General features: G+C 33.3%; 2 protein-coding genes across 2 annotated transcripts in view; both read left to right on the top strand.

Annotated features, from left to right (window-relative positions):
• Positions 1–9,230, top strand: part of LOC137924948 (sex peptide receptor-like) — a 39,785-nt gene extending 30,555 nt beyond the window's left edge. Inside the window, exons 4-5 of the mRNA XM_068768364.1 lie at positions 6,189–6,327; positions 8,685–9,230. Coding sequence (XP_068624465.1) covers positions 6,189–6,327; positions 8,685–9,230 — 685 coding nt within the window. The remainder of the gene's footprint in view (positions 1–6,188; positions 6,328–8,684) is intronic.
• Positions 9,231–11,813: 2,583 nt separating this feature from the next.
• LOC137925014 (sex peptide receptor-like) lies at positions 11,814–12,353 on the top strand. The gene has a single exon (XM_068768442.1). It carries the CDS (start codon positions 11,829–11,831, stop codon positions 12,351–12,353), a length of 525 nt encoding a protein of 174 aa, XP_068624543.1. The 5' UTR covers positions 11,814–11,828.
• The last annotated feature ends 7,163 nt before the right edge of the window (positions 12,354–19,516 follow it).

Here is a 19,516-nt window from a genome sequence, read left to right as displayed (position 1 = left end):
TTAAAGAATTAAAAATGAATAAAATTATATTCAACTATATGCCTTTTTTATTTTGCTATAAATAACTGCCTTATTTAGCAGCCGCTTAGATACATGCTAATATACTATGCGATAACTATACTTTTAGTGGAAATTATACGTACACATATAAATTAAAATCCACGACAAAACCAAAAGAGGCTTTTAGGCTACTTAACTGAATAATTCACCAGATTGAGCTCTATAACTGAACCACCCTGAGCAAGCCAATGAGAACCGAAAGACCATGTCATATGGAAGTCGTCTTTTTCTGTTTCTTGTTTAGTCTATAATGTTGATTTTCTTTGCTTTTTATGTAAATACCAAAAAAGTAAAATTTTCTCAAAGATTTTAGAAGGCTTTCTAGATGCTGTAACTAATTAAATTATTGAGGTATAATGCAGCCAAAATGGCTGTACATTACTTATAATTATACTCGCAGCGAAACTGGAGTATCTCTTCGTCAATCAACGCTAGGGATGGCAGCGCTTATGCTTTTTTATTGCTCGGCTCTCACCTCTCCTCGATTTCCTAACCTGAAGTACATTAGTTTCGGTAGTACTATAATAAGGAATATCATCAAATGCGACGAGAGTTCTAAATCTAAAATGGCCCAGAACTACTCAATACAATATCTTGTATTATGTTCACTTTGGCATGTAATCTCACCGTGATTGGTTGAAGGTGTAAAAGCTTTATATCTATTTCCAATTACTTTTTATACAATGATCACTATTAAAGAGATTTCATTAATATATTTTTACTATAAGAATACGATGGGTCTATAAAGTTAACTCTGTCAGTATAAAGTCTGCAGAGGCAAACCATAAAAAATATTTTTTTTATCATCCTACATGCATTACGATAAAGATTCTTAGTAAATTGATTATAAAAATTCTTCATTAAATCATAAATTAATTTAGATACACGAACTCTGAACAAAGTGCACGCTCCGTTTGAAAATTGACACCCTTGATAAATGACGTCTCTGATTATTAATTAATCGTAAACAAGCTCCATCATTCTACTGATTATTAATTAATATGCTTATTCTAATTAACAGAGAGTTTTCACTAACTTCTTCAATAAATTTGAAATCATTTAACGCCTTATGTTGGTAATTTTTTTATAATTTTAAAATTTATTTTACTTATTTATTTAAAACATAAATCAAGAAGTACATTATTTTTTGCATAACTCAAAACGTATTAACATATTCTTGGATATAAAAATATAACACCAACAACTGGAAGCCGAGGTAAAAATTAACTTATATTAGGAGCAGTTCCGCAGAAGAACGGTCATCAATACAGCTTGATGAATTACTAATATTAAGTGGCAGAAGGCGGGGCTGGTGCGACCAATGGCCACTTAGGCGAAGCTTCTCGGGTGACGATCACGAGACGGTAGACGCGGCGTGTGTAGTCTTCCACTAGGCCAACAGTGGATACAGTTATGACCGCGGGACCTGTGCCATGCACTCGACATTTCTCGGCTGACGAGATGATGTTGAAAACGATATTGATCAGCATCGCATGCACTTCATGTAATACTATCAGGACAATTATAGACTAAAAATTAGTAGCAAAAATTGCGCAGAGGCAGCCAGCCTAGCGGTAGAAGACTGAGAATTGTTATCGTAGACCGCGGGTTCGATTACCGAGATACAATCTTGTGTAATTCACAATTTATTCATTAATTATACAGGATTACAATAGCTCACGAATAGGTTTCCAGATGATGGGCGGTAGCTTCCTCTGCGTATCATAATACCACACTGCGATCTCCAACCCGACGGCCAAACGTGGCGATTATAGTATATCCCCTAATAGATAATTTTGGGGGTGGCCTATGCCATCTATGGACTGAAATGACGACGACGAAAGCAACAATTTTTTTTAAAAATATAGGGAAATATTACACATACGTGAGTTATGTAAGTGTAGTTTTTTGCGTATATCTATATAAAATATACATATCTTAACAATTCTAGTGGATTTTGATCATTGTTTCTGCTTTCTCGTAATCCAGATGAAGAAGACCGCGATATTAATACATATATGTATATATTTGGTGATAAGTTATATATTAAATAAACTGTTTCTTTTCGTTATACAACAAGCTATAGCAAATTGATCTCTGGTTACTGCTCTTAGCTCATTGGTATTCTAAATCAGCGATTTATATGAACACTCTGTATAAAACTTGAATAGCTGCAGCAAATCATAACAAGTAAAAGTTTAAAGTTCGAAAGAACTTATTCGCATCGGGGAGGACACTAGAAGTTTTTATCGTATTAACGGATACAACGTGATAGAAATTAGTTAAGAGAATATTGTATTTGTAAATTATTATTAATAAATTCGCTTTGATGTTTTCCTTATTACCACTTAATTTATATACTTTTGTCAATATAAAAGTGTAGTGTTTCGGACCGCCTCTCATTATTTTATGTTTTTTAGTGGCCTCCTGTTTCGGAGAACGTCTTTGATACAAAGGGACAATTTTACCTTAATAATTCTTCCACGTTCTTTTTTGTTTGCTCACCCTTCTTCTTATACCTATCTTTCATTACACTATACAAAAAAATGTTTTCAGTTCTGGGGGATACGACAAGGTCAGTCGCGTAACCATCTATGGTTGCTACGAGCTGTGGTTTATAAAACTCTTTGCCGATCTTCGTTTTCTCATATTCCTCAGCCTTGTTAACTGATATGGTCATGGGCGAAGAATGTGAAGAGACTACACACTACGTTAAAAATTTATCGACGCGGGACAATGCGTGGTGATGATGTTTGTAAAAAGAAGGACAATTAAAAATAGTATTCGGAAGGTAGTAGGTATGAACTAGGTCTGTTTTTTATGGCCCCAATTTTAAGTACAAGTACAATTTTGGCTTAAAAAAATTTTACCACAATCTTTTTTATTAGCTTATTCTTTTTTTATATCCATCTTCATATCTTTTACATAGTCTTCGTTTTTCTCTCGCATTATTCCACATTTCTATTCATTCCTTTACCTCTCAAAATCTCCTTTTATCCTTCACCGTTCCTTTCGGACTGTTACGTCCATTAACATTTTACAATTCTTTAATTTTTATTTTTTTCTTTTATTATTTATATCTTGTAACTATTTCGCATAATTTATTAGTCATAATTTACAATTTATCTCCTTTTCCTACTGTCTACTATCATAGTGTTCTATTATTTTTAATTACTTTGCCTATTTTGAAACTGAAATTGAAACTGACAAAGCTGTTGAGGAGGTCCGTAGGAAAACCAAGGTCTCCGACATAGTTCGAAGAATTACTCCTCTGAAGTTATAGTGGGCGGGTCACGTTCCTCGTGCAACCGACTATTATTAGGGCTGAAAGGTTCTAAGATAACAGCCAAAAGCCTATTGAAGTGGTGTGAGTAGGGCCTCACTAGATGAACCGATGACATAGTTAAGGTTGAGGAAAGTCGCGGGATGCGGGCTGTGCATGACCAGTCGAGGCTAATGCCTTACATTGGACGTCTATCCGCTGAAAATAAAAGAAAATGATGCTGTTCTTATAATCAATAGTCCAATTATTAACAGTTTGCTTGCTGTTTTGTATTGCAATGTTTTTAATAAAACTAGTTCAAGATAGTCGTTATAAAATATAGTGAATACAATAATTAAATTAAAATCTCTCTATTTTATAACCAAAATTATTGTTGAATTCGAATGTTTTTTGTTACATTTTAGTTCTAAATACATTACGCTACACTGAAGAGTTAACAATATCTTCGAGGATTTTGCTGCAGTATCTCATTTTAATAACTAGTTTGGTTGTATATGCAAATGGCGTAAATGGGGCATAAACAATAACTCTACGTTACTGCACACCTTCTGAAGTTTATACATATAGTATATTATATTAATTTGTAGTATTTACTTTACTAACAGAAATATTTCAGTCTTTCACTATCTATTACGTAAATTTCATGTAAATTTAACCCGGAGTCAAATTAGTGTTGCATGACTAAATATTTTGAGTATATACGAGAGATATTTATAAAAATTTGGTGTTCTAACGTTGTTTCTTCTCAAAACAAATTATTTAGTGTATAGCAAGTATTATTTAGAAGCGCCAAAATTTAAAATCATCAAAATTTCTTCTACAAAAAGTTACATATCTTCCTGGGGTCTGAATGAACGCAAATATAATAAAGTTCTACGTGATATGTAAGAACTTCCTTTCCTTAGTTTTAAGTCTAAAATTCAATGCTATATAATTTACATAAAATTAATAAATCTTACTATATTATTCTAGAGCTTTTGGTTAAGTTATTTTGATTTCGAATTAAAATTTGTTAGTAAGTAATATTTATTAATATTTCAACTATATCCAGGCACATAAGCACCACGTTTTAGTTGTCACTGTTAAGTTTAAATAAAGGTGCCAACGCGTCTTTTTAAGCAAATAAATGTCACTGATAGGATCCACATAGACGATATTCCACAAAACAAACATTCCACGGCATGTATTAGATGCTCAAGTTTACATTAAAATATAATGTGCACGTTAAACACACAGACAAAAGATTTCCTTCACTACTCCTCCTTGTGTTATCCAGTAATTTTTTAAACATTTGAACACACACAAAAGGAACAATTTTTTTTAATATCTTGAAATGTTAACAATTGATCCGTACTTTCAACCGATGCCAATTGTCAACAGCCGTCGCTTAAATTTCCAATTCAATTCTATATTAACCATCCAATCATGTGATTTAATACCACTACGTCAGTTTTAGTGGTGCTCTGTTTTAGAGTCCGCAGAGAGTCAATCGAAATGAGATAATATAAAATAGAAATAAAATAAAAAAAACTTTTTTTTTATTTCTACACGTAGTTTATTGATAAGGATCATCATCATTTCAACCGTTGGACGTCTGGATATAGGCCTCCCCCACAGTTTGTTAATAAGACCGATAAGCTGCAGCCTTTATCCAGTGCCTTCTGATAGCCTCAACAAGGTCATCTGTCTGCCTTCAACGTTGATATCCTACGCTCTTTCGTAGTCTTTTCTCCAAAACCTTTAGGCTCTGGCGGCCGGTTTTGCGCGCTTTATGACCTGCGAACTGCCATTTCAATAAGCCAACTGGGCTATATCGGTTACTTTGATAACCTTGCCATTCGTTTTTCATAGTCATCGATACTAAAAATAATTTTTTACACAGTCTTAGTCTTCATTTGATATAAAACAAAACTCTACAACCTCTTAAACGATGTTATTTTTCATGTAATTTACCAACAGACAACTATTGCGTAATTTGATATAAAAACTTGTATCTACGGAGATAACTGTTTCGAAAAAGCCTATCAATCTAAGTTTTTGAGTAAACGGCTAATTCACTGGGTTTATAGAGAATGCTTATAAAGGACTACGTCAGCTATTTATTAGCTCGCGGATTTCGGATCCGCGAGCTCTGAGTTCGGACTCGGTGAAGCTGTAAAAGCCAAAACCGCTTATAGCATCCATCAACTTTCGAATATAGCCATAGCCTTGCACAATGTGTTTATTGACTTAATTCATTTATAGAGCACTGGTAGCCCAGTGGTAGTGGAGTGAGACTTGCGATACATTTTTATTATTTACTTTATGTATTAATTATATAGGGGTGGCCTTGTTCACGAACAAGTTTCCATAGCATGGGCAGCCACCAACCTACCTCCCTAACGTGGCGATTATAGAACATCCCCCATAGATATTTTATGGTAGAAATTTTTGTAATTACAGTGTGCATTCATGGGCTGAAATTACGACGAAGATGAAAAATAATTTACCGTTTTGATGATTTGTGTAATGAACTTTTGCCTTGTTGGTATCCCTAACCAGTCAACCAGTCTTTAATCGGCAGTTTTCTAAATGTTATAGTGAAGTTAATTAATTATTTAAACAATTGCATTTAATTACTTATAAACAAATACTTAAATAGGACGTTAAAATACAAATATGCAAAAATTACATACACATGTATACGTATGCTATATACATAATTCGTTATTAGAAAGACTTAAGAAGAATCTACAGGGAAAAGGTCTTGAACATTCGTTTTAAACATATTACGGTTTGCTGACTCTCTAATACTGATAAATGTTTCAAATGATACTCCTAGATTGACAGTCTGTTCCTTCTCCAGGTGCACTATGCCTCGTGTGATGAAATGTCTGGTATACATCGGTATTGCTGCCTTCCTACACCAGCTGCCCCGGTTCCTGGACCGTCAATACGTCCCACACATCACGGTGTGGCGTGGGCACTTTGAAGAAGTGTGCAAGGTATGACATCCTCTCATTACTATTTTTTTCGTATCCAAATTTCCATCAATAATTTCTTTTTTTTAACTAATTTTATTAAACAACAGTTTAAAGCAAGGATTCGAAAAAGGTATATGGAAAAAAGGTTTTAAATTCATATTCGTAATGTTAGTAAAATCTGGTAAAAAGCAGGACAAAGGCTTTTAAGGAGTTAATACAGTTTAGGAACAAATTGTGTTAAGAAAATTTGAAAAGCGTGTACAAAACATTCCAATAAATTATTTGTCGGTCCTTCTCGGATCAGGAACGATGTATAACAAAGGCTCCTTTATTTTAAATTCAAGAACGCTTGTAAACAAGCTCGTTTTGATTCTAGTTATTATAAAATTACTCTTTTCTAGCATTCTACTCCTTATTCACATAAATGATCACAATAAATGATATAAACTAGAAGTAACATTAACAAATTAATAAATGATTGACTTAAAATCACGCTATAGACAGCTGATGTAAATGAAGCTCTCGAAACAATACATTAGTGGCTTCTTCTAAATCTAGATTGACAAGTTTGTTATTTGAACCTGAACTTAAAGGACCTAACTATGATAAAACAGCATAAAAAAGCTTTTTATTCCATATCCTTATTTTTACAATCGACACCTTGTTAGTAACTTTATAAAAAAAACTGTAATTTATTTTGTAAGTATTAGACAATACTCATTTTGGATGAGTACCCCTCTGGGTGAAGTGCATGAACCATTTTATGGATAAAATGGTCTATCAGTGGCTTTGGCCATCCAGTTTTTCCCTTCTATTTCAGTTGTGGCATCAACCATCTATAGGTATTTGATCTACCTACCACTCTCTTTCCTGGTGATTCCTGACATTTTCTTGCTTGTATAGTCTACCAACTCAGGCTACACAGCATGCTGAACATATGGCCACTGGTAACCTTAAGATTCTGGATTGAAGATCACGGTTCAGCAAGCTTACAGGACATACGACCGTTAATGTCATCGAAAGATGATAAATACTGCTTCCTATTGTAAATCTTTTGGAGCGGTCTATGATGAGCGGTGAATATCCTAAGGCTGAAATCATAATAATGATGATTCATGGACGCATCTGACCCACAGTCCTTCGTGTGCTGTTGTATGAGTCGAACCATTAAGCACTAATATACCAGTACTTTTAAAAAAGTATGCAAGAAGTTGATGACTTGCGCGATCAAAGGGGCAAAATACATAGCAGTTGTACAGGAGACCATTCTAAAATATCCTATGGTTGACCACCATGAAAATCATTGGAAAAGAATTCAATTTTACTCACTTATCACTTAGAAGGCAAAGGAATCATTCTATTTGTTCCACAATACAAAAAATACATCCATAAAATACATTTACTAAACTATGTTAAAAAAATTTAAAACCGTTTTTTTTATTCATTTACATATTCTTACGTTTCTTTTATTTTCCATTATCTTTATACGTGAAAACATAACTATATGACAGGAAAAATAAATCGAATATAATTCATATTCTTTTAATAAAATCAATAGTGAAATTATAAAATTGCAACGACATGGGTGATGTTATCCGAATAAATTAAAATGTAAGTCAAATTTCATATACTGTATATTAAATTGACTAACAACCTCAATGTGCTAATGATTGTAACAGCTTAATAACGGATGATGTATGTTATAGCTTTTGCTTTGCTAAAATGTTATGCACAAAAGATAATATATAATGTATATATAAAAATATATAACAAAAAACATAAGTGCCAAGTTTTTACAATGTATTTATTTATTACACTTTAAATACAAACCAACCACTGGCATTCAATATTATTAGAATATAATTACAAAATTAAAATCTGTAAAATCTTCTTGTAATTGAATTATTCACAACAAGAAACTGTTTATTAATATTGTGTCGAGAATTTTTTCTCTTTATAAATTTTGTATTTCTTAGTTTTATTTTTATTTCAAATTTATTTATTAAATCATATTCAATAAACGACCATTTTTATTATTTTTTACGATTACTTGTATATAGTTCCGCATAATTATACATAATTAGTTTTTGTCCGAAAAAGAATATGGTTGATGAAATAGAATTTACTGGCATTCCAAGGACTCTTGGGTGTCAGCCCCGAGAATCGTGCTAGGCCAGTTTCCTACAATGCTATGGAACCGGTATATGGTGAATTCATAGAATGCTGAGAATCTATATTATACACTTATATATTTGCTTTACACAAAATGCTAATGTGATAATAAACAATGTACATGTATTATAAGTGCCGCAAGCAATTATAAACCGAATTTGTCTGACAATAGGAGTAATTTTAAAATAATTATATTTGTATTTCAGATAGAGATGGCGCCATGGGTAACACAACTGTCACTGGACGCATACTTCATCACGTATTTTGGGTTCCGAGTATTATTTGTACATTTGATTCCATGCACATCACTAGTTGTTCTGAACGTACTGCTGTTCAGAGCAATGCGTGCTGCTCAATTAAACAGACAGAAATTGTTTAAGGAGAATCGAAAATCTGAATGCAAAAGGCTAAGAGATTCCAATTGTACCACTTTAATGCTTATTGTTGTTGTGACTGTTTTCCTTTTAGTCGAAATTCCCGTAGCGGTTGTTACAATACTTCACATAATCTCTAGTACAATAGTTGATTTTCTAGATTATCACATTGCTAATATATTAATTCTAGTTACGAATTTCTTTATAATCGTTTCGTATCCGATTAATTTCGCAATCTATTGCGGAATGTCGAGACAGTTTCGTGAGACATTCAAGGAACTTTTTATTAGGGGAGCTGTTACTAGTCGAAACGGTGGTTCTAGTAGATACTCTCTTGTTAACGGCCCTAGAACATGTACTAACGAAACTGTGCTTTAATTTGAACGATTGTAAATAATATAACTCATTTAAGATATCACTAAGAGTACTGTCTTTGATTGTGTAAAACACATATCAGTTAATTTCCGTTTTATTTTAATTCTTTCGTAGACTTAGAATATCCTTTAAAGTTAATAAATGAATCTGAACAATAAAAGAGTTATTGTATTATAATGCTTCCGAAACCGCCGGGACCGAAGACAGCGATCTTATAGAACGGAGAAAGGGGTGGCCGATACTATCCCCATCATGCCGCTCGTAAACCCAAGGCGCGGTACAGCGCTTTCGGTACCACTTTAGTATCAATTAGCATAAAATTTCCATTTTGTTTTTCGGAATCATTACATTGCATTTATACCAGTTTAATATCAAACGCTTTTGACGTCTGTTAACAATTAGATGAAATACAAAATATGTTAATGAAGACAAAACAGGGATGCGATACTTTTTCATGGAAGCATGGTCACCAAATCAACCTTATGTAAAATAGATGAGATTTATAATTAATTAATAGTTAAGTATGTGTCATTGGATTAGCTGATCATGCAGCCTATAAATGTTGAGCCCCATTTGGGAAAAGTATCGACCCTAAATTATTCCTTATCATGGGAATAATTTCTGTCTGTTTAATCTGTTGGTAACTTACATTGTAAATATATGTGACGTTTGTAAATAAATTTGTAAACACTAATATATTCTAATGAAGAAACATTAATTAAATTTGTAGAAGAAGGTTACTAATAAACGAAATTTTTTGCTTTATTCATAGATTTATGTAAGCTTTATTGTAAAATCTTTTGCATTGTTTAATAAACAGCTGTTACGTTAGTTTTCTAAGGATGAAAGATTTCGACAAACTGCGGCGAATTGAATAGTGTTAGCTGTACTCTATTTCTATAATAAAGAACTATGAATTATATCAAGTGTGTTTTAATTTTCATAATACTTATTTATATGTACCCTGTGTTGTCTTAAAGGATTCACTACGCACAAAATGTACTCGTATTATGTTATAGAATAGGTGTTGTCTCTTAAAGAGAACATATAGGTTGGGTTCAAAAACGTGTCTACTCATGAGAGGAGACAGAATGAATTGGAAGATAGAAGATAATATAAGCAGTACCTTCCCCTTTGTATTTCATACCGATAAATCTTAATTTCTCTCGGTACATGTACATTTGTACAATGTTTAATGAATTACTTTCGACTATTATCTTATTAAAGATAATTAATAAATACATGACTGAAAATATACCAAGTTTAATGAGCATTGTCACATTTTACAAATATAAATCGATTTGCAGATACAAAATGCTATTCCATTTTCCTCTATAATTTTAAAATTATCTTTGAAATTGATTTAGAGCAACTCAATTTGGGTAGGCGTTCAAATTTAATGCCAGAACCGAATCTAGACATACACAAATTTCACGTAATACTAGTCTATTCTGTACTAGAGTGTTTAACTAACCTGGAAGCATGGAGGAATATCAATTTGCCCCCGCTATCATGGAAGGCAAGTCTTGGTCGCCGAAACAACTAAAAAAACAAAACGCAGACGTAGAGGTTGAATAGAGGTGATGAGCAACTCTATTTAGTACCCTCAGGTAGTTTCCAAACTTATATTTAAAAAAAGAAGTTTAAAAAATCGTTAGAAGAAAACTTCGCGTTTCCGGAAAGGAGAAACACCAACGTAATACCTTCCATGACTCCGCCTCCACCATGGAAGCAAAGACAAGCATATCCAACTCCTAAAGGAAACATACAGTGATAAAAATTAATAACTGTACAATAATTGCATGTTGCCAATAGAAAAAAAAATGATGTAACAAAAAAATATAGCCGAAATAGCTTCCTTTGACCACAATAATAAAAAAATAGTAAGGAGTAATTTTGTACAGTGTATAAATCACAAAGCAATAATATAATTGATTACAGTATATTACATAACTGTCTAACTATTAGAGAACCAAGACTATGTAAGTAAATTTTTAGTGATCTGTGGGGGAAACCCATGCCTTACAGTAAGCGTCCATCGGCTAGCATGATGATGATGATGAATTTTTTTTTAAATAAGTGATGGATCTGCTTCGTAACCCTTATGTTTGTGAATTGAACTCGAGCCTAAATAGAAGCCACTTGAAGCTCGCCATGTAAAAGTTTTACTGTCACGGATTTTTAAGTGACCAACCAGGTCATGAAAGGAAGGGAATCTTTTAGAGAGAGTTGTTAGGGTTTATTATGATTATCCTAACTCTCCGTTGCCATTGCCCCGATAAACGGACATTTCACATACCTCTGCCAAAGATCGCCAAGATGACCGGTCTTGTCTTGCCGGTAACCAGCGAATTCCCGCAAACTGGACTTTGTCATTTATCTACCTTGTGGGAGGTCTAAGCATGCCGCTCCCCCTGCTCGTGGTAGCTACTATAAGACCATTTGACCCCAGTCGTCTTCGGCTGCACGAATAATTTGTTCCCGCACACTGTCGGTGACTTAAGTTTCTTACTCTAATTCCTACTAAATGTAAATGTAAAATACAGGTTGCAATTAAAATGATGTAACGTTATTTTTCAGGTCGAATTCGCCCCATGGGTAATGACGCTATCACTCGACGGGTACTTCAGTACGTATTTCGGATTCCGAGTGATATTTGTCCACCTCGTGCCTTGCACTTCTCTGGTCGTCCTCAACGTGTTGCTCTTCAGAGCGATGAGGACCGCGCAGATGAATCGACGCAAACTCTTCAAGGAGAACCGCAAAACGGAGTGCAAGAAACTCAGGGATACGAATTGCACGACTTTGATGCTTATTGTCGTTGTAACTGTATTCCTCGTTGTCGAAATTCCTCTGGCAGTTGTCACTATACTTCACATTATATCCAGTACCATTGTAGAGTTTCTCGACTATCGCATCGCTAACATACTCATACTTATAACTAATTTCTTCATAATGGCCTCGTATCCGATAAACTTTGCGATTTACTGCGGCATGTCGAGGCAGTTTCGTGAAACTTTTAAGGAGTTATTTATTAGGAGTGTTGTATCTAATAGAAATGGCGCCTCCAGTAGATACTCTCTCGTGAATGGTCCACGCACATCTACTAATGAAACTGTACTTTAAAATATTAAGCTTACTGTCATTATATATTTCTATTTTATTTTATATTAAAGGAGAGGAACTTTTCAAAGGTGCTAAGGGTTAGAAATTAAAAGGCAAAGGCTCTCAAGACTACAAAGGAGTCTCAAATCAACAGAACATGCTATTGCCTAAGTTTCTGGTGAGAACCACGGATTGATTAGCATAGAGAACGTCCACCTATATTTGACCAGACGATCTAGTTATCTTCGTCGGAAGAAGCTTTCAGTCTATATAAAAGATTTATGTCGAACAGTCGACGTCTTGCTGCAGAAAGAATTTTGATAAAGTATTTTTAAAAAAAATATTGTATAAATTTATATCGCTTGATTATTATAAATTTTGTATAATTAATTATACTTTTTATGTTATAGAATAATAAAAGTAAGTAATTGTATATCTTGAAACATTGGCATAACTCCATGTTATATGTGATTAAAGTGAGCAGTGGTAGCCCAGTGGTTAGAACTGTTACTAGGGATCATAGCACGCGGGCTAAATTTCCGACATATAATATTATGTAATTCATAATTTGTGATTTAAATGTTATGTAAATTTTGCTACTGCTCGCAAAGAAGTGTCCAGAGGTTCGGCAGCTGTGACGGGCAGCGTCCTCTACATATCATGATACCACACTGCGATCGCCAATCCACCTGCCAAGAATGGTGATTATGTTATATCCCACAAAGATATCTTTGGGAGAGGCCTACATTTTGTATTCGTTTTTTAAACTGAAACTATGACCATGAAAGAGGTCGATGACCTGTACTGTAACTTATAAGACATAGGATGGAAACATGATTGAAAACAAAAGAATACTGGTGTGATATGTTTAAAAAGTTCGAATATAAAAGAAATGAATATAATAGTATACTATAGAGAGAATTCGCTAATAAAAGAATTTCTAGTAGTCACACAGATTAAATTATTAATTTAAATTGACAAATATAAAAGTGCTAGCAGTTATAACATCTACAATTTGTGATAAGCTTGTTAACAGTAAAATTTAATAATATTTAAGATTAAAAAGAACAATACATGAATTAAAGCATAAGAGAAATAATTAAACATTTGCACATTAGCACAAAATAATTATATAAAAAAAATAAAAATCAATATTAATATATTTTGAAACCGATAACTAATTTAGAAAATAAAACTTAAATAACAAAACATTTTGTACAGCCAAAATAAACTATGTACATATGGAAACTATGTATTAAATAAAAAATATGAAAAAATAACACAAAAATTGTCATAGATAATTACAACAACTATCTCTAAAATAGATTTCTGATTTTGTTTTTAAAAGCAGTGCGAAATAAATAAAGGTTATATCTTAGGTAATAGAATAATATAATCTGTGTACATATTCGCAAGTGTATTCGCTTCATAAAGTAATATTATGTATAGATATAAATTAATTTTAACACGCGCTTTTATATGTTAAGAAAATAGTGAATATCCATAATAATTTAGTTAAGAATTTTGTTAAATAAAATATAATACACAACAAAATATATACAATACATTTATATGCAAATCTTTTCTTTTGTATCCCTTTTTAAGTTAAAGTTGAATGATTATTTATAGTCTGTGAAGTTCCATTTAGTTTAATTTTGGTAACCTGACCGAGCTAGTGGTAAGACAGCGACATACGATCGTAGATCACAGTCTTTTTAAAAAGTGTTCCCTTCGATGAGACTATTATGAAGTATATTGTACAACTTATCTTGAAATGAGGAATAAAGGGGGCCATATATGAGCGATAGTTGCTGACATAGTTACGCGGATTACGTAGCAATTTTAAGTGGCAGTTAGATGGCGAATTAGCACGCAGTACTGTCACTAGGACCTTAAGGTTCTGAGACCACGAACTGGTAAGCGCAGTATAGAATGTATACAAGAGACATATGCCGCTTCAATCCGATCTTCTTGGAAATCCTATTGCAAGGCCAATGTTATAGTTATTTGAGTTGAAATTATGAATATAGTTTATTTCATTGTTTGTAAACTTATTATAATGTTTTTAGAGATTAAATTCTTTAACCCTAACCTACAGTAAATTTATAGATATAGCCGGTCCCGGAATAAAACCGTTATAAAGTATTATCTTTTTTTGGCTCCGGCGTCACATTATTTAAAACATATGCGGTAGTTACTCGTGATTCAAAAACGTTTTCGTATAGTTTTACGGGCGCGTATATCAAAGTCACATAAACGATATTGTAGGAAAAATAGTTTGAGTCGTGACTTTTAATGTCGTACACTAAACATGTACCGACCGTTAGCCAGACGACGACGATTTCACTACTTCTCTTTTCATTACAATGTTCACACCTATTTCTTGATTGTTGTCTTTTTAACATAGGTTTCGATAAATTTTCTCTAATAGAAACTAATAGCAAGTTAAGTTTTTGTGTGTAGAGTATAGTTCCTTTAGATATTACGTTTCTGATCCACATAGCTGAGTATGTAAAATCTTCCAGCTTCCGTATTTCCTGAGAAATATAAATCTGGTCTCTTCAAGGTCAGAGTGAACAGGTACTTACTGAGTTTACGTGCTTCATCTTTGACCACGTCATCGCTTTCCAACAAGCGAGTTGGTGGTAAAAAGACGGACTAGTAAGCATTTAAAAAGAACTACTTTTTTACCGGTTGTATAAGAACAAAGTATTTTATCTTCATGATTTTTTGTCTCTGATCAATTTGGCTATTAAAATATCCCATCATAAGATTACATTTATATAAAAGAGATTTTTATCTTCTTTCTTTACTACCATAGTATAAGCATGTATCTGAACTATCAAAATCGGATGTTTTTAACAAGAAGTATGACGCTTAAAATTGATTGCATTCTGTCTGACACTATCTCCTTATAATTCTACTATGTGATTATTAAGGCATTTCTTGACTAGAAAACCAACCCTGTTCAGTGTATTAATTTTTTTATGGTTGAATATACTGTATTCTTTATGTTCTACTATTTTTGCCTCCGATCTACGTACATAACTTGTGTAAAATATGTCTGAATTAATATTTTCTTAAACCTGTTTTAATTGTATTAATTTTTCTTGTAACTTTAATGATCTTATATTTAGCGATGGTATGTTTGGTTTTCAAATGTTAAACAGCTTTACAACTATAGTTTTAGTTTACTATGTTTTGCATGCTAAAGAAAAGTGCAGTTTTTACTGCGCCTTGCAATTCGGAACCAGATTAAAGTATGAGATTATGAGAGGACTCAATTTCCTCTGTGAGCTCTTTCGACATACTTCTCATGACGTATACAAGTGTTACGTATCAAGTATTCCAATATGATATCATCGAATTTTTAATTTTTTTTTCTCAATAAGAAACCTCCCTTATGCCTTAACGCAATTTTAAAAAATAAAGGGTTGATCCATTGTTAAGTATATTATATTTACATAGATTTATCATGTACATAGTTACATATATAGACAGATACCAGCAGCGCTAGACCAGTCATTGTGGCGACCAATGAGAGCCTTGTGTTTTACAATGGGCGTTTATCGCCTGAATTGATGATTATGATGATGATAATACTAATCATAATGTTTGTTGAATCGCACTAGCCTAGTAACTGCTTATTTAGTAACATACTGAATACGTAATTACTAGGTTAATGCGGATAAATAATTTGTTGACGCAAGCAAACTTTTCCACTCCTTTACTGCACTGTACGCATTAAAAACGACAAAGCGAAACCATTCCTTTGTATATGAATCTACAAAGCCGGCTGTGTTTTCATATTTACTCAGCTGAGAGCATTAGATGTCATTTTTAATAAACATTAAACATGCTGTATCTAAAATCAGATGTTCCATGAGAATTCCACGAGACGGATTCACTTCAAAAACCTTTTCTTGGTCACCATGGTAAGTAGCTACTAGTTCTTTATATGATATATTCACTACCTCCTCGCGTTTTCATTAATATATGAAAGTTTATAAACTAGTTTCCTTGTCGGCAAATGTAAGATACTATAATATTCATATAGTAATATTTATTTAGAGAGCAATGGAGAGAGCTATGCCCGGAATTTTGCTGCGAGATCGAATCCAAAATGAGGAGATCCGCAAAAGAACCAAGATCACTGACGTAATTCAAAGAATTGCAAATCTGAAATGGCAGTGGGCAGAACACATTGTTTATGCAACCAATGGCCTTTGCAGCTGAAAGATTCTCAAGGCGAGCGACCATAGCTGGAAGACGCGGCGTGGGCAAACCCCCTACGAAATAGACCGACGATACCGTTAAGGTTGCGGAAAACTGCTGAATGCGGGCAACGCATGAATAGAAGAACAAAGGATCTTTGGGATCTTAAGCCTTGTTTTGGGCGTCCATCGACTGAAAAGAAGAACTATAATATTTACCTTAATCCATAAAGGAACATAAGTAAAGGATTGACAAGTTGACGTGGCATTGGCAAGCCACACATCATCCAACAATTGGCCACTGAAGCCTTAAGATTCTGGAATTGAGACATCAGACCGACACGCGCAGCCTAGGACGTCCATCAATAAGGTGAATAGACCTTATTAACATCGTCGAATAACGCTGGCTCATGCTTCTAGCCAGTGTTATCATAATTTATGAAAGAGGCTTATGTTACATGCTGATGATTATGATGTTGACCATAATATATTAATGATGCAAGTCTCAAAATATATAGAATATATAACTTCTGAGGCGTTAAGTTTCTGAATGGAGACTAAGACTGCTTATCGTCCTTCGTTGTAGTCGAAAGTCCCTGTATGGTGACTTATTCCAGCCGGTGCTTTTGTAAATTTTTAGTAGAGGCTTAAGTCAAAGCGTTAAAAAGTGGTCGCTGAAATGATAATGCGACAGTGTAAAGTAAAATAAAACCAATGACTCATCGCGTTGAAATCCAGACAATTACACTTTGTCCGTCACATCAAATAATAAACAATAGATTCGAAAAGTGCTTTCGAGTTGTTAACTCAACCTTTCAACAACTTACATTCTCTAGTGGGCGATATCTTTTGAAGTGAAACAGTTACGAATTTATTGTTGTGAATGAACAGTAAAACCGTCTGGGGGCAATTAAAAAGCAATATGGGGCGCATCGCACTTTGATGATACTGATGTTAGCAGCAATTCACTGCTTGTATTTTTAGTGCGGAGTTGTTGAAACGTTCTTCTGGTGTCGACGGATGAATGATACATACCTTTCGATGTTTTAAATGCTCTTTTTTCGTTACGAAACGATTTATCATATTGATACATATCTTATGTACAATGTGATTAGTTATAATTGTAAAAGCCATAAGGGGTGAATGTATAGCTCATTGGTCATTGCTGTCAACAAAAATTAATCAAATAATCTATAGTTTCAAAAGTAATAAACAACATACGTAAATTAAATAACGTAAAAAATTAAAATTAGTAATATAAAATTAATTATTGTTTAACATCTGTACAGACTTTATACCGCTAGAAGGTCCTGTCTAATTTCTATGGAAAAATAAATACTTCCGAGTGATCACTTTACACTGGATTATTGAAGTTTTTGCTGACAGATGAGCAATATACTAACCCCTTTTAATCACATATTTATTTAATCAACCACCCTGTATATTGCTATTATTTGGAGCTCTTATTTAATAAAGAAGATCGTGATGCACGGTTGCCGACTCGTGCTGTTTTTATATAAAATTAGATATTTCAGCGAATTACGAGAAGTTCTTAGTCCACCTAGGTGTACATACTGTTTCTGTGATAGCAAGGAGCTTAAGTGTGACACGTGTGCACGGCAAGCTTGACATCCACTCATCGTCATCTTTTCAGCCCACAGACGCCCACTCCAAGGCAGAAATCTACCGCAAAGATATCAATGGGGGAATATACCGTAATCACCACGCTAGGAAGGTGGGTTGGCGAACGCGGTGTGGTATTGTAGTACGTTGAGAATGTTGCTGCCTATCTTCTGGGAACTTATTTGTGAGCATTGGATATCGCAAACTGAATGACATAAGGCTGTATCCCAGGAATCGAACCCGCGACCAATGAATGCAATTCTCAGTCCTCTACCGCTAAGCTACCATCTAATGGTGTACTAAAATGCATGTGAAATGAATCATATCAATAGTTGTCAACTCATAAATGAAGAAAAAGCTAAACTGAATGTATAGAACGATAAAAATCATTATTGAAATTCGTATGGAACGGAACGTCTTTTAAAGAGTTAAAAATAACTAAAATAAATACAATAACACAATTAATATAATAAGTACAATAAATACAAAAACAATAAGGTTTGCTCGATACTTCTTGGGGACTGAAACGACATTATTTTTTTTATTTACTTATTTAAACACTTTTTTTCATAATCAAGTAGAAACCTCCTCTGCGTACCATAATATAACACTGCGTTTGTCCACCCGTATGCCAAGCGTGGCGATTATGGTACATCCCCCATCTTTGGAGGAGACCTATGAATTGCAGTTGGCGTCTACGAGCTGAAATGAAGACGACGAAAACATAATTCTTAAATAAATACTTTAATCTTCATCATATGTATAGTACTAGACATAGGCCTCCCCGATATATTTCTAAAATGACCCGTTAATTAAGGTAAATTAGTAAAAGAATCCTTTTATTTATTTATTTTGTCAAACTGCTATACAATTAGAACGTTTGACTGCACGAAGTCTTTTAAAACAGTGTAAAGTAATAAAATTTTATGCAATATATTTAAATCTTGCAATACATTAAAAATCTATCATTCTTCTTTATACATTTGTTAATGTTTAGATATAAGCTAGAATAATTATGATCAAAGCCGTGTACGATTACGATAGGCAATCATATTCCAATTTGTAGTAAATTTTACGAAAATAATGTAAGCTTACATTATGTTTTGGTGTAACTTTTTAAAATAAATAAATAAATAAAAACTTAAAATCAATGTCTTTATTATTTAATTTATCAGTCTTGGTTAACAGAGAAAATCGAGAAGAAGAACATCACCTCACTGCTAAGTAAAAAGGAGTATCGCTAAACCTTTTTGGTGTTCCGCGAGAAGGTAATAGGATAAACAATAAAAAAAAATAAATAAAAATAACAAAAAGAGTGGAAATAATAAACAAGAGTGATAAAATAGC

Source organism: Battus philenor, unplaced genomic scaffold (genome assembly GCF_028537555.1).
Source record: "Battus philenor isolate CCGP_79_NKW_IND1 unplaced genomic scaffold, ilBatPhil1.0.hap1 SCAF_25, whole genome shotgun sequence".
NCBI lineage: Eukaryota > Metazoa > Arthropoda > Insecta > Lepidoptera > Papilionidae > Battus > Battus philenor.
This window is presented reverse-complemented; position numbering and strand designations above follow the sequence as displayed.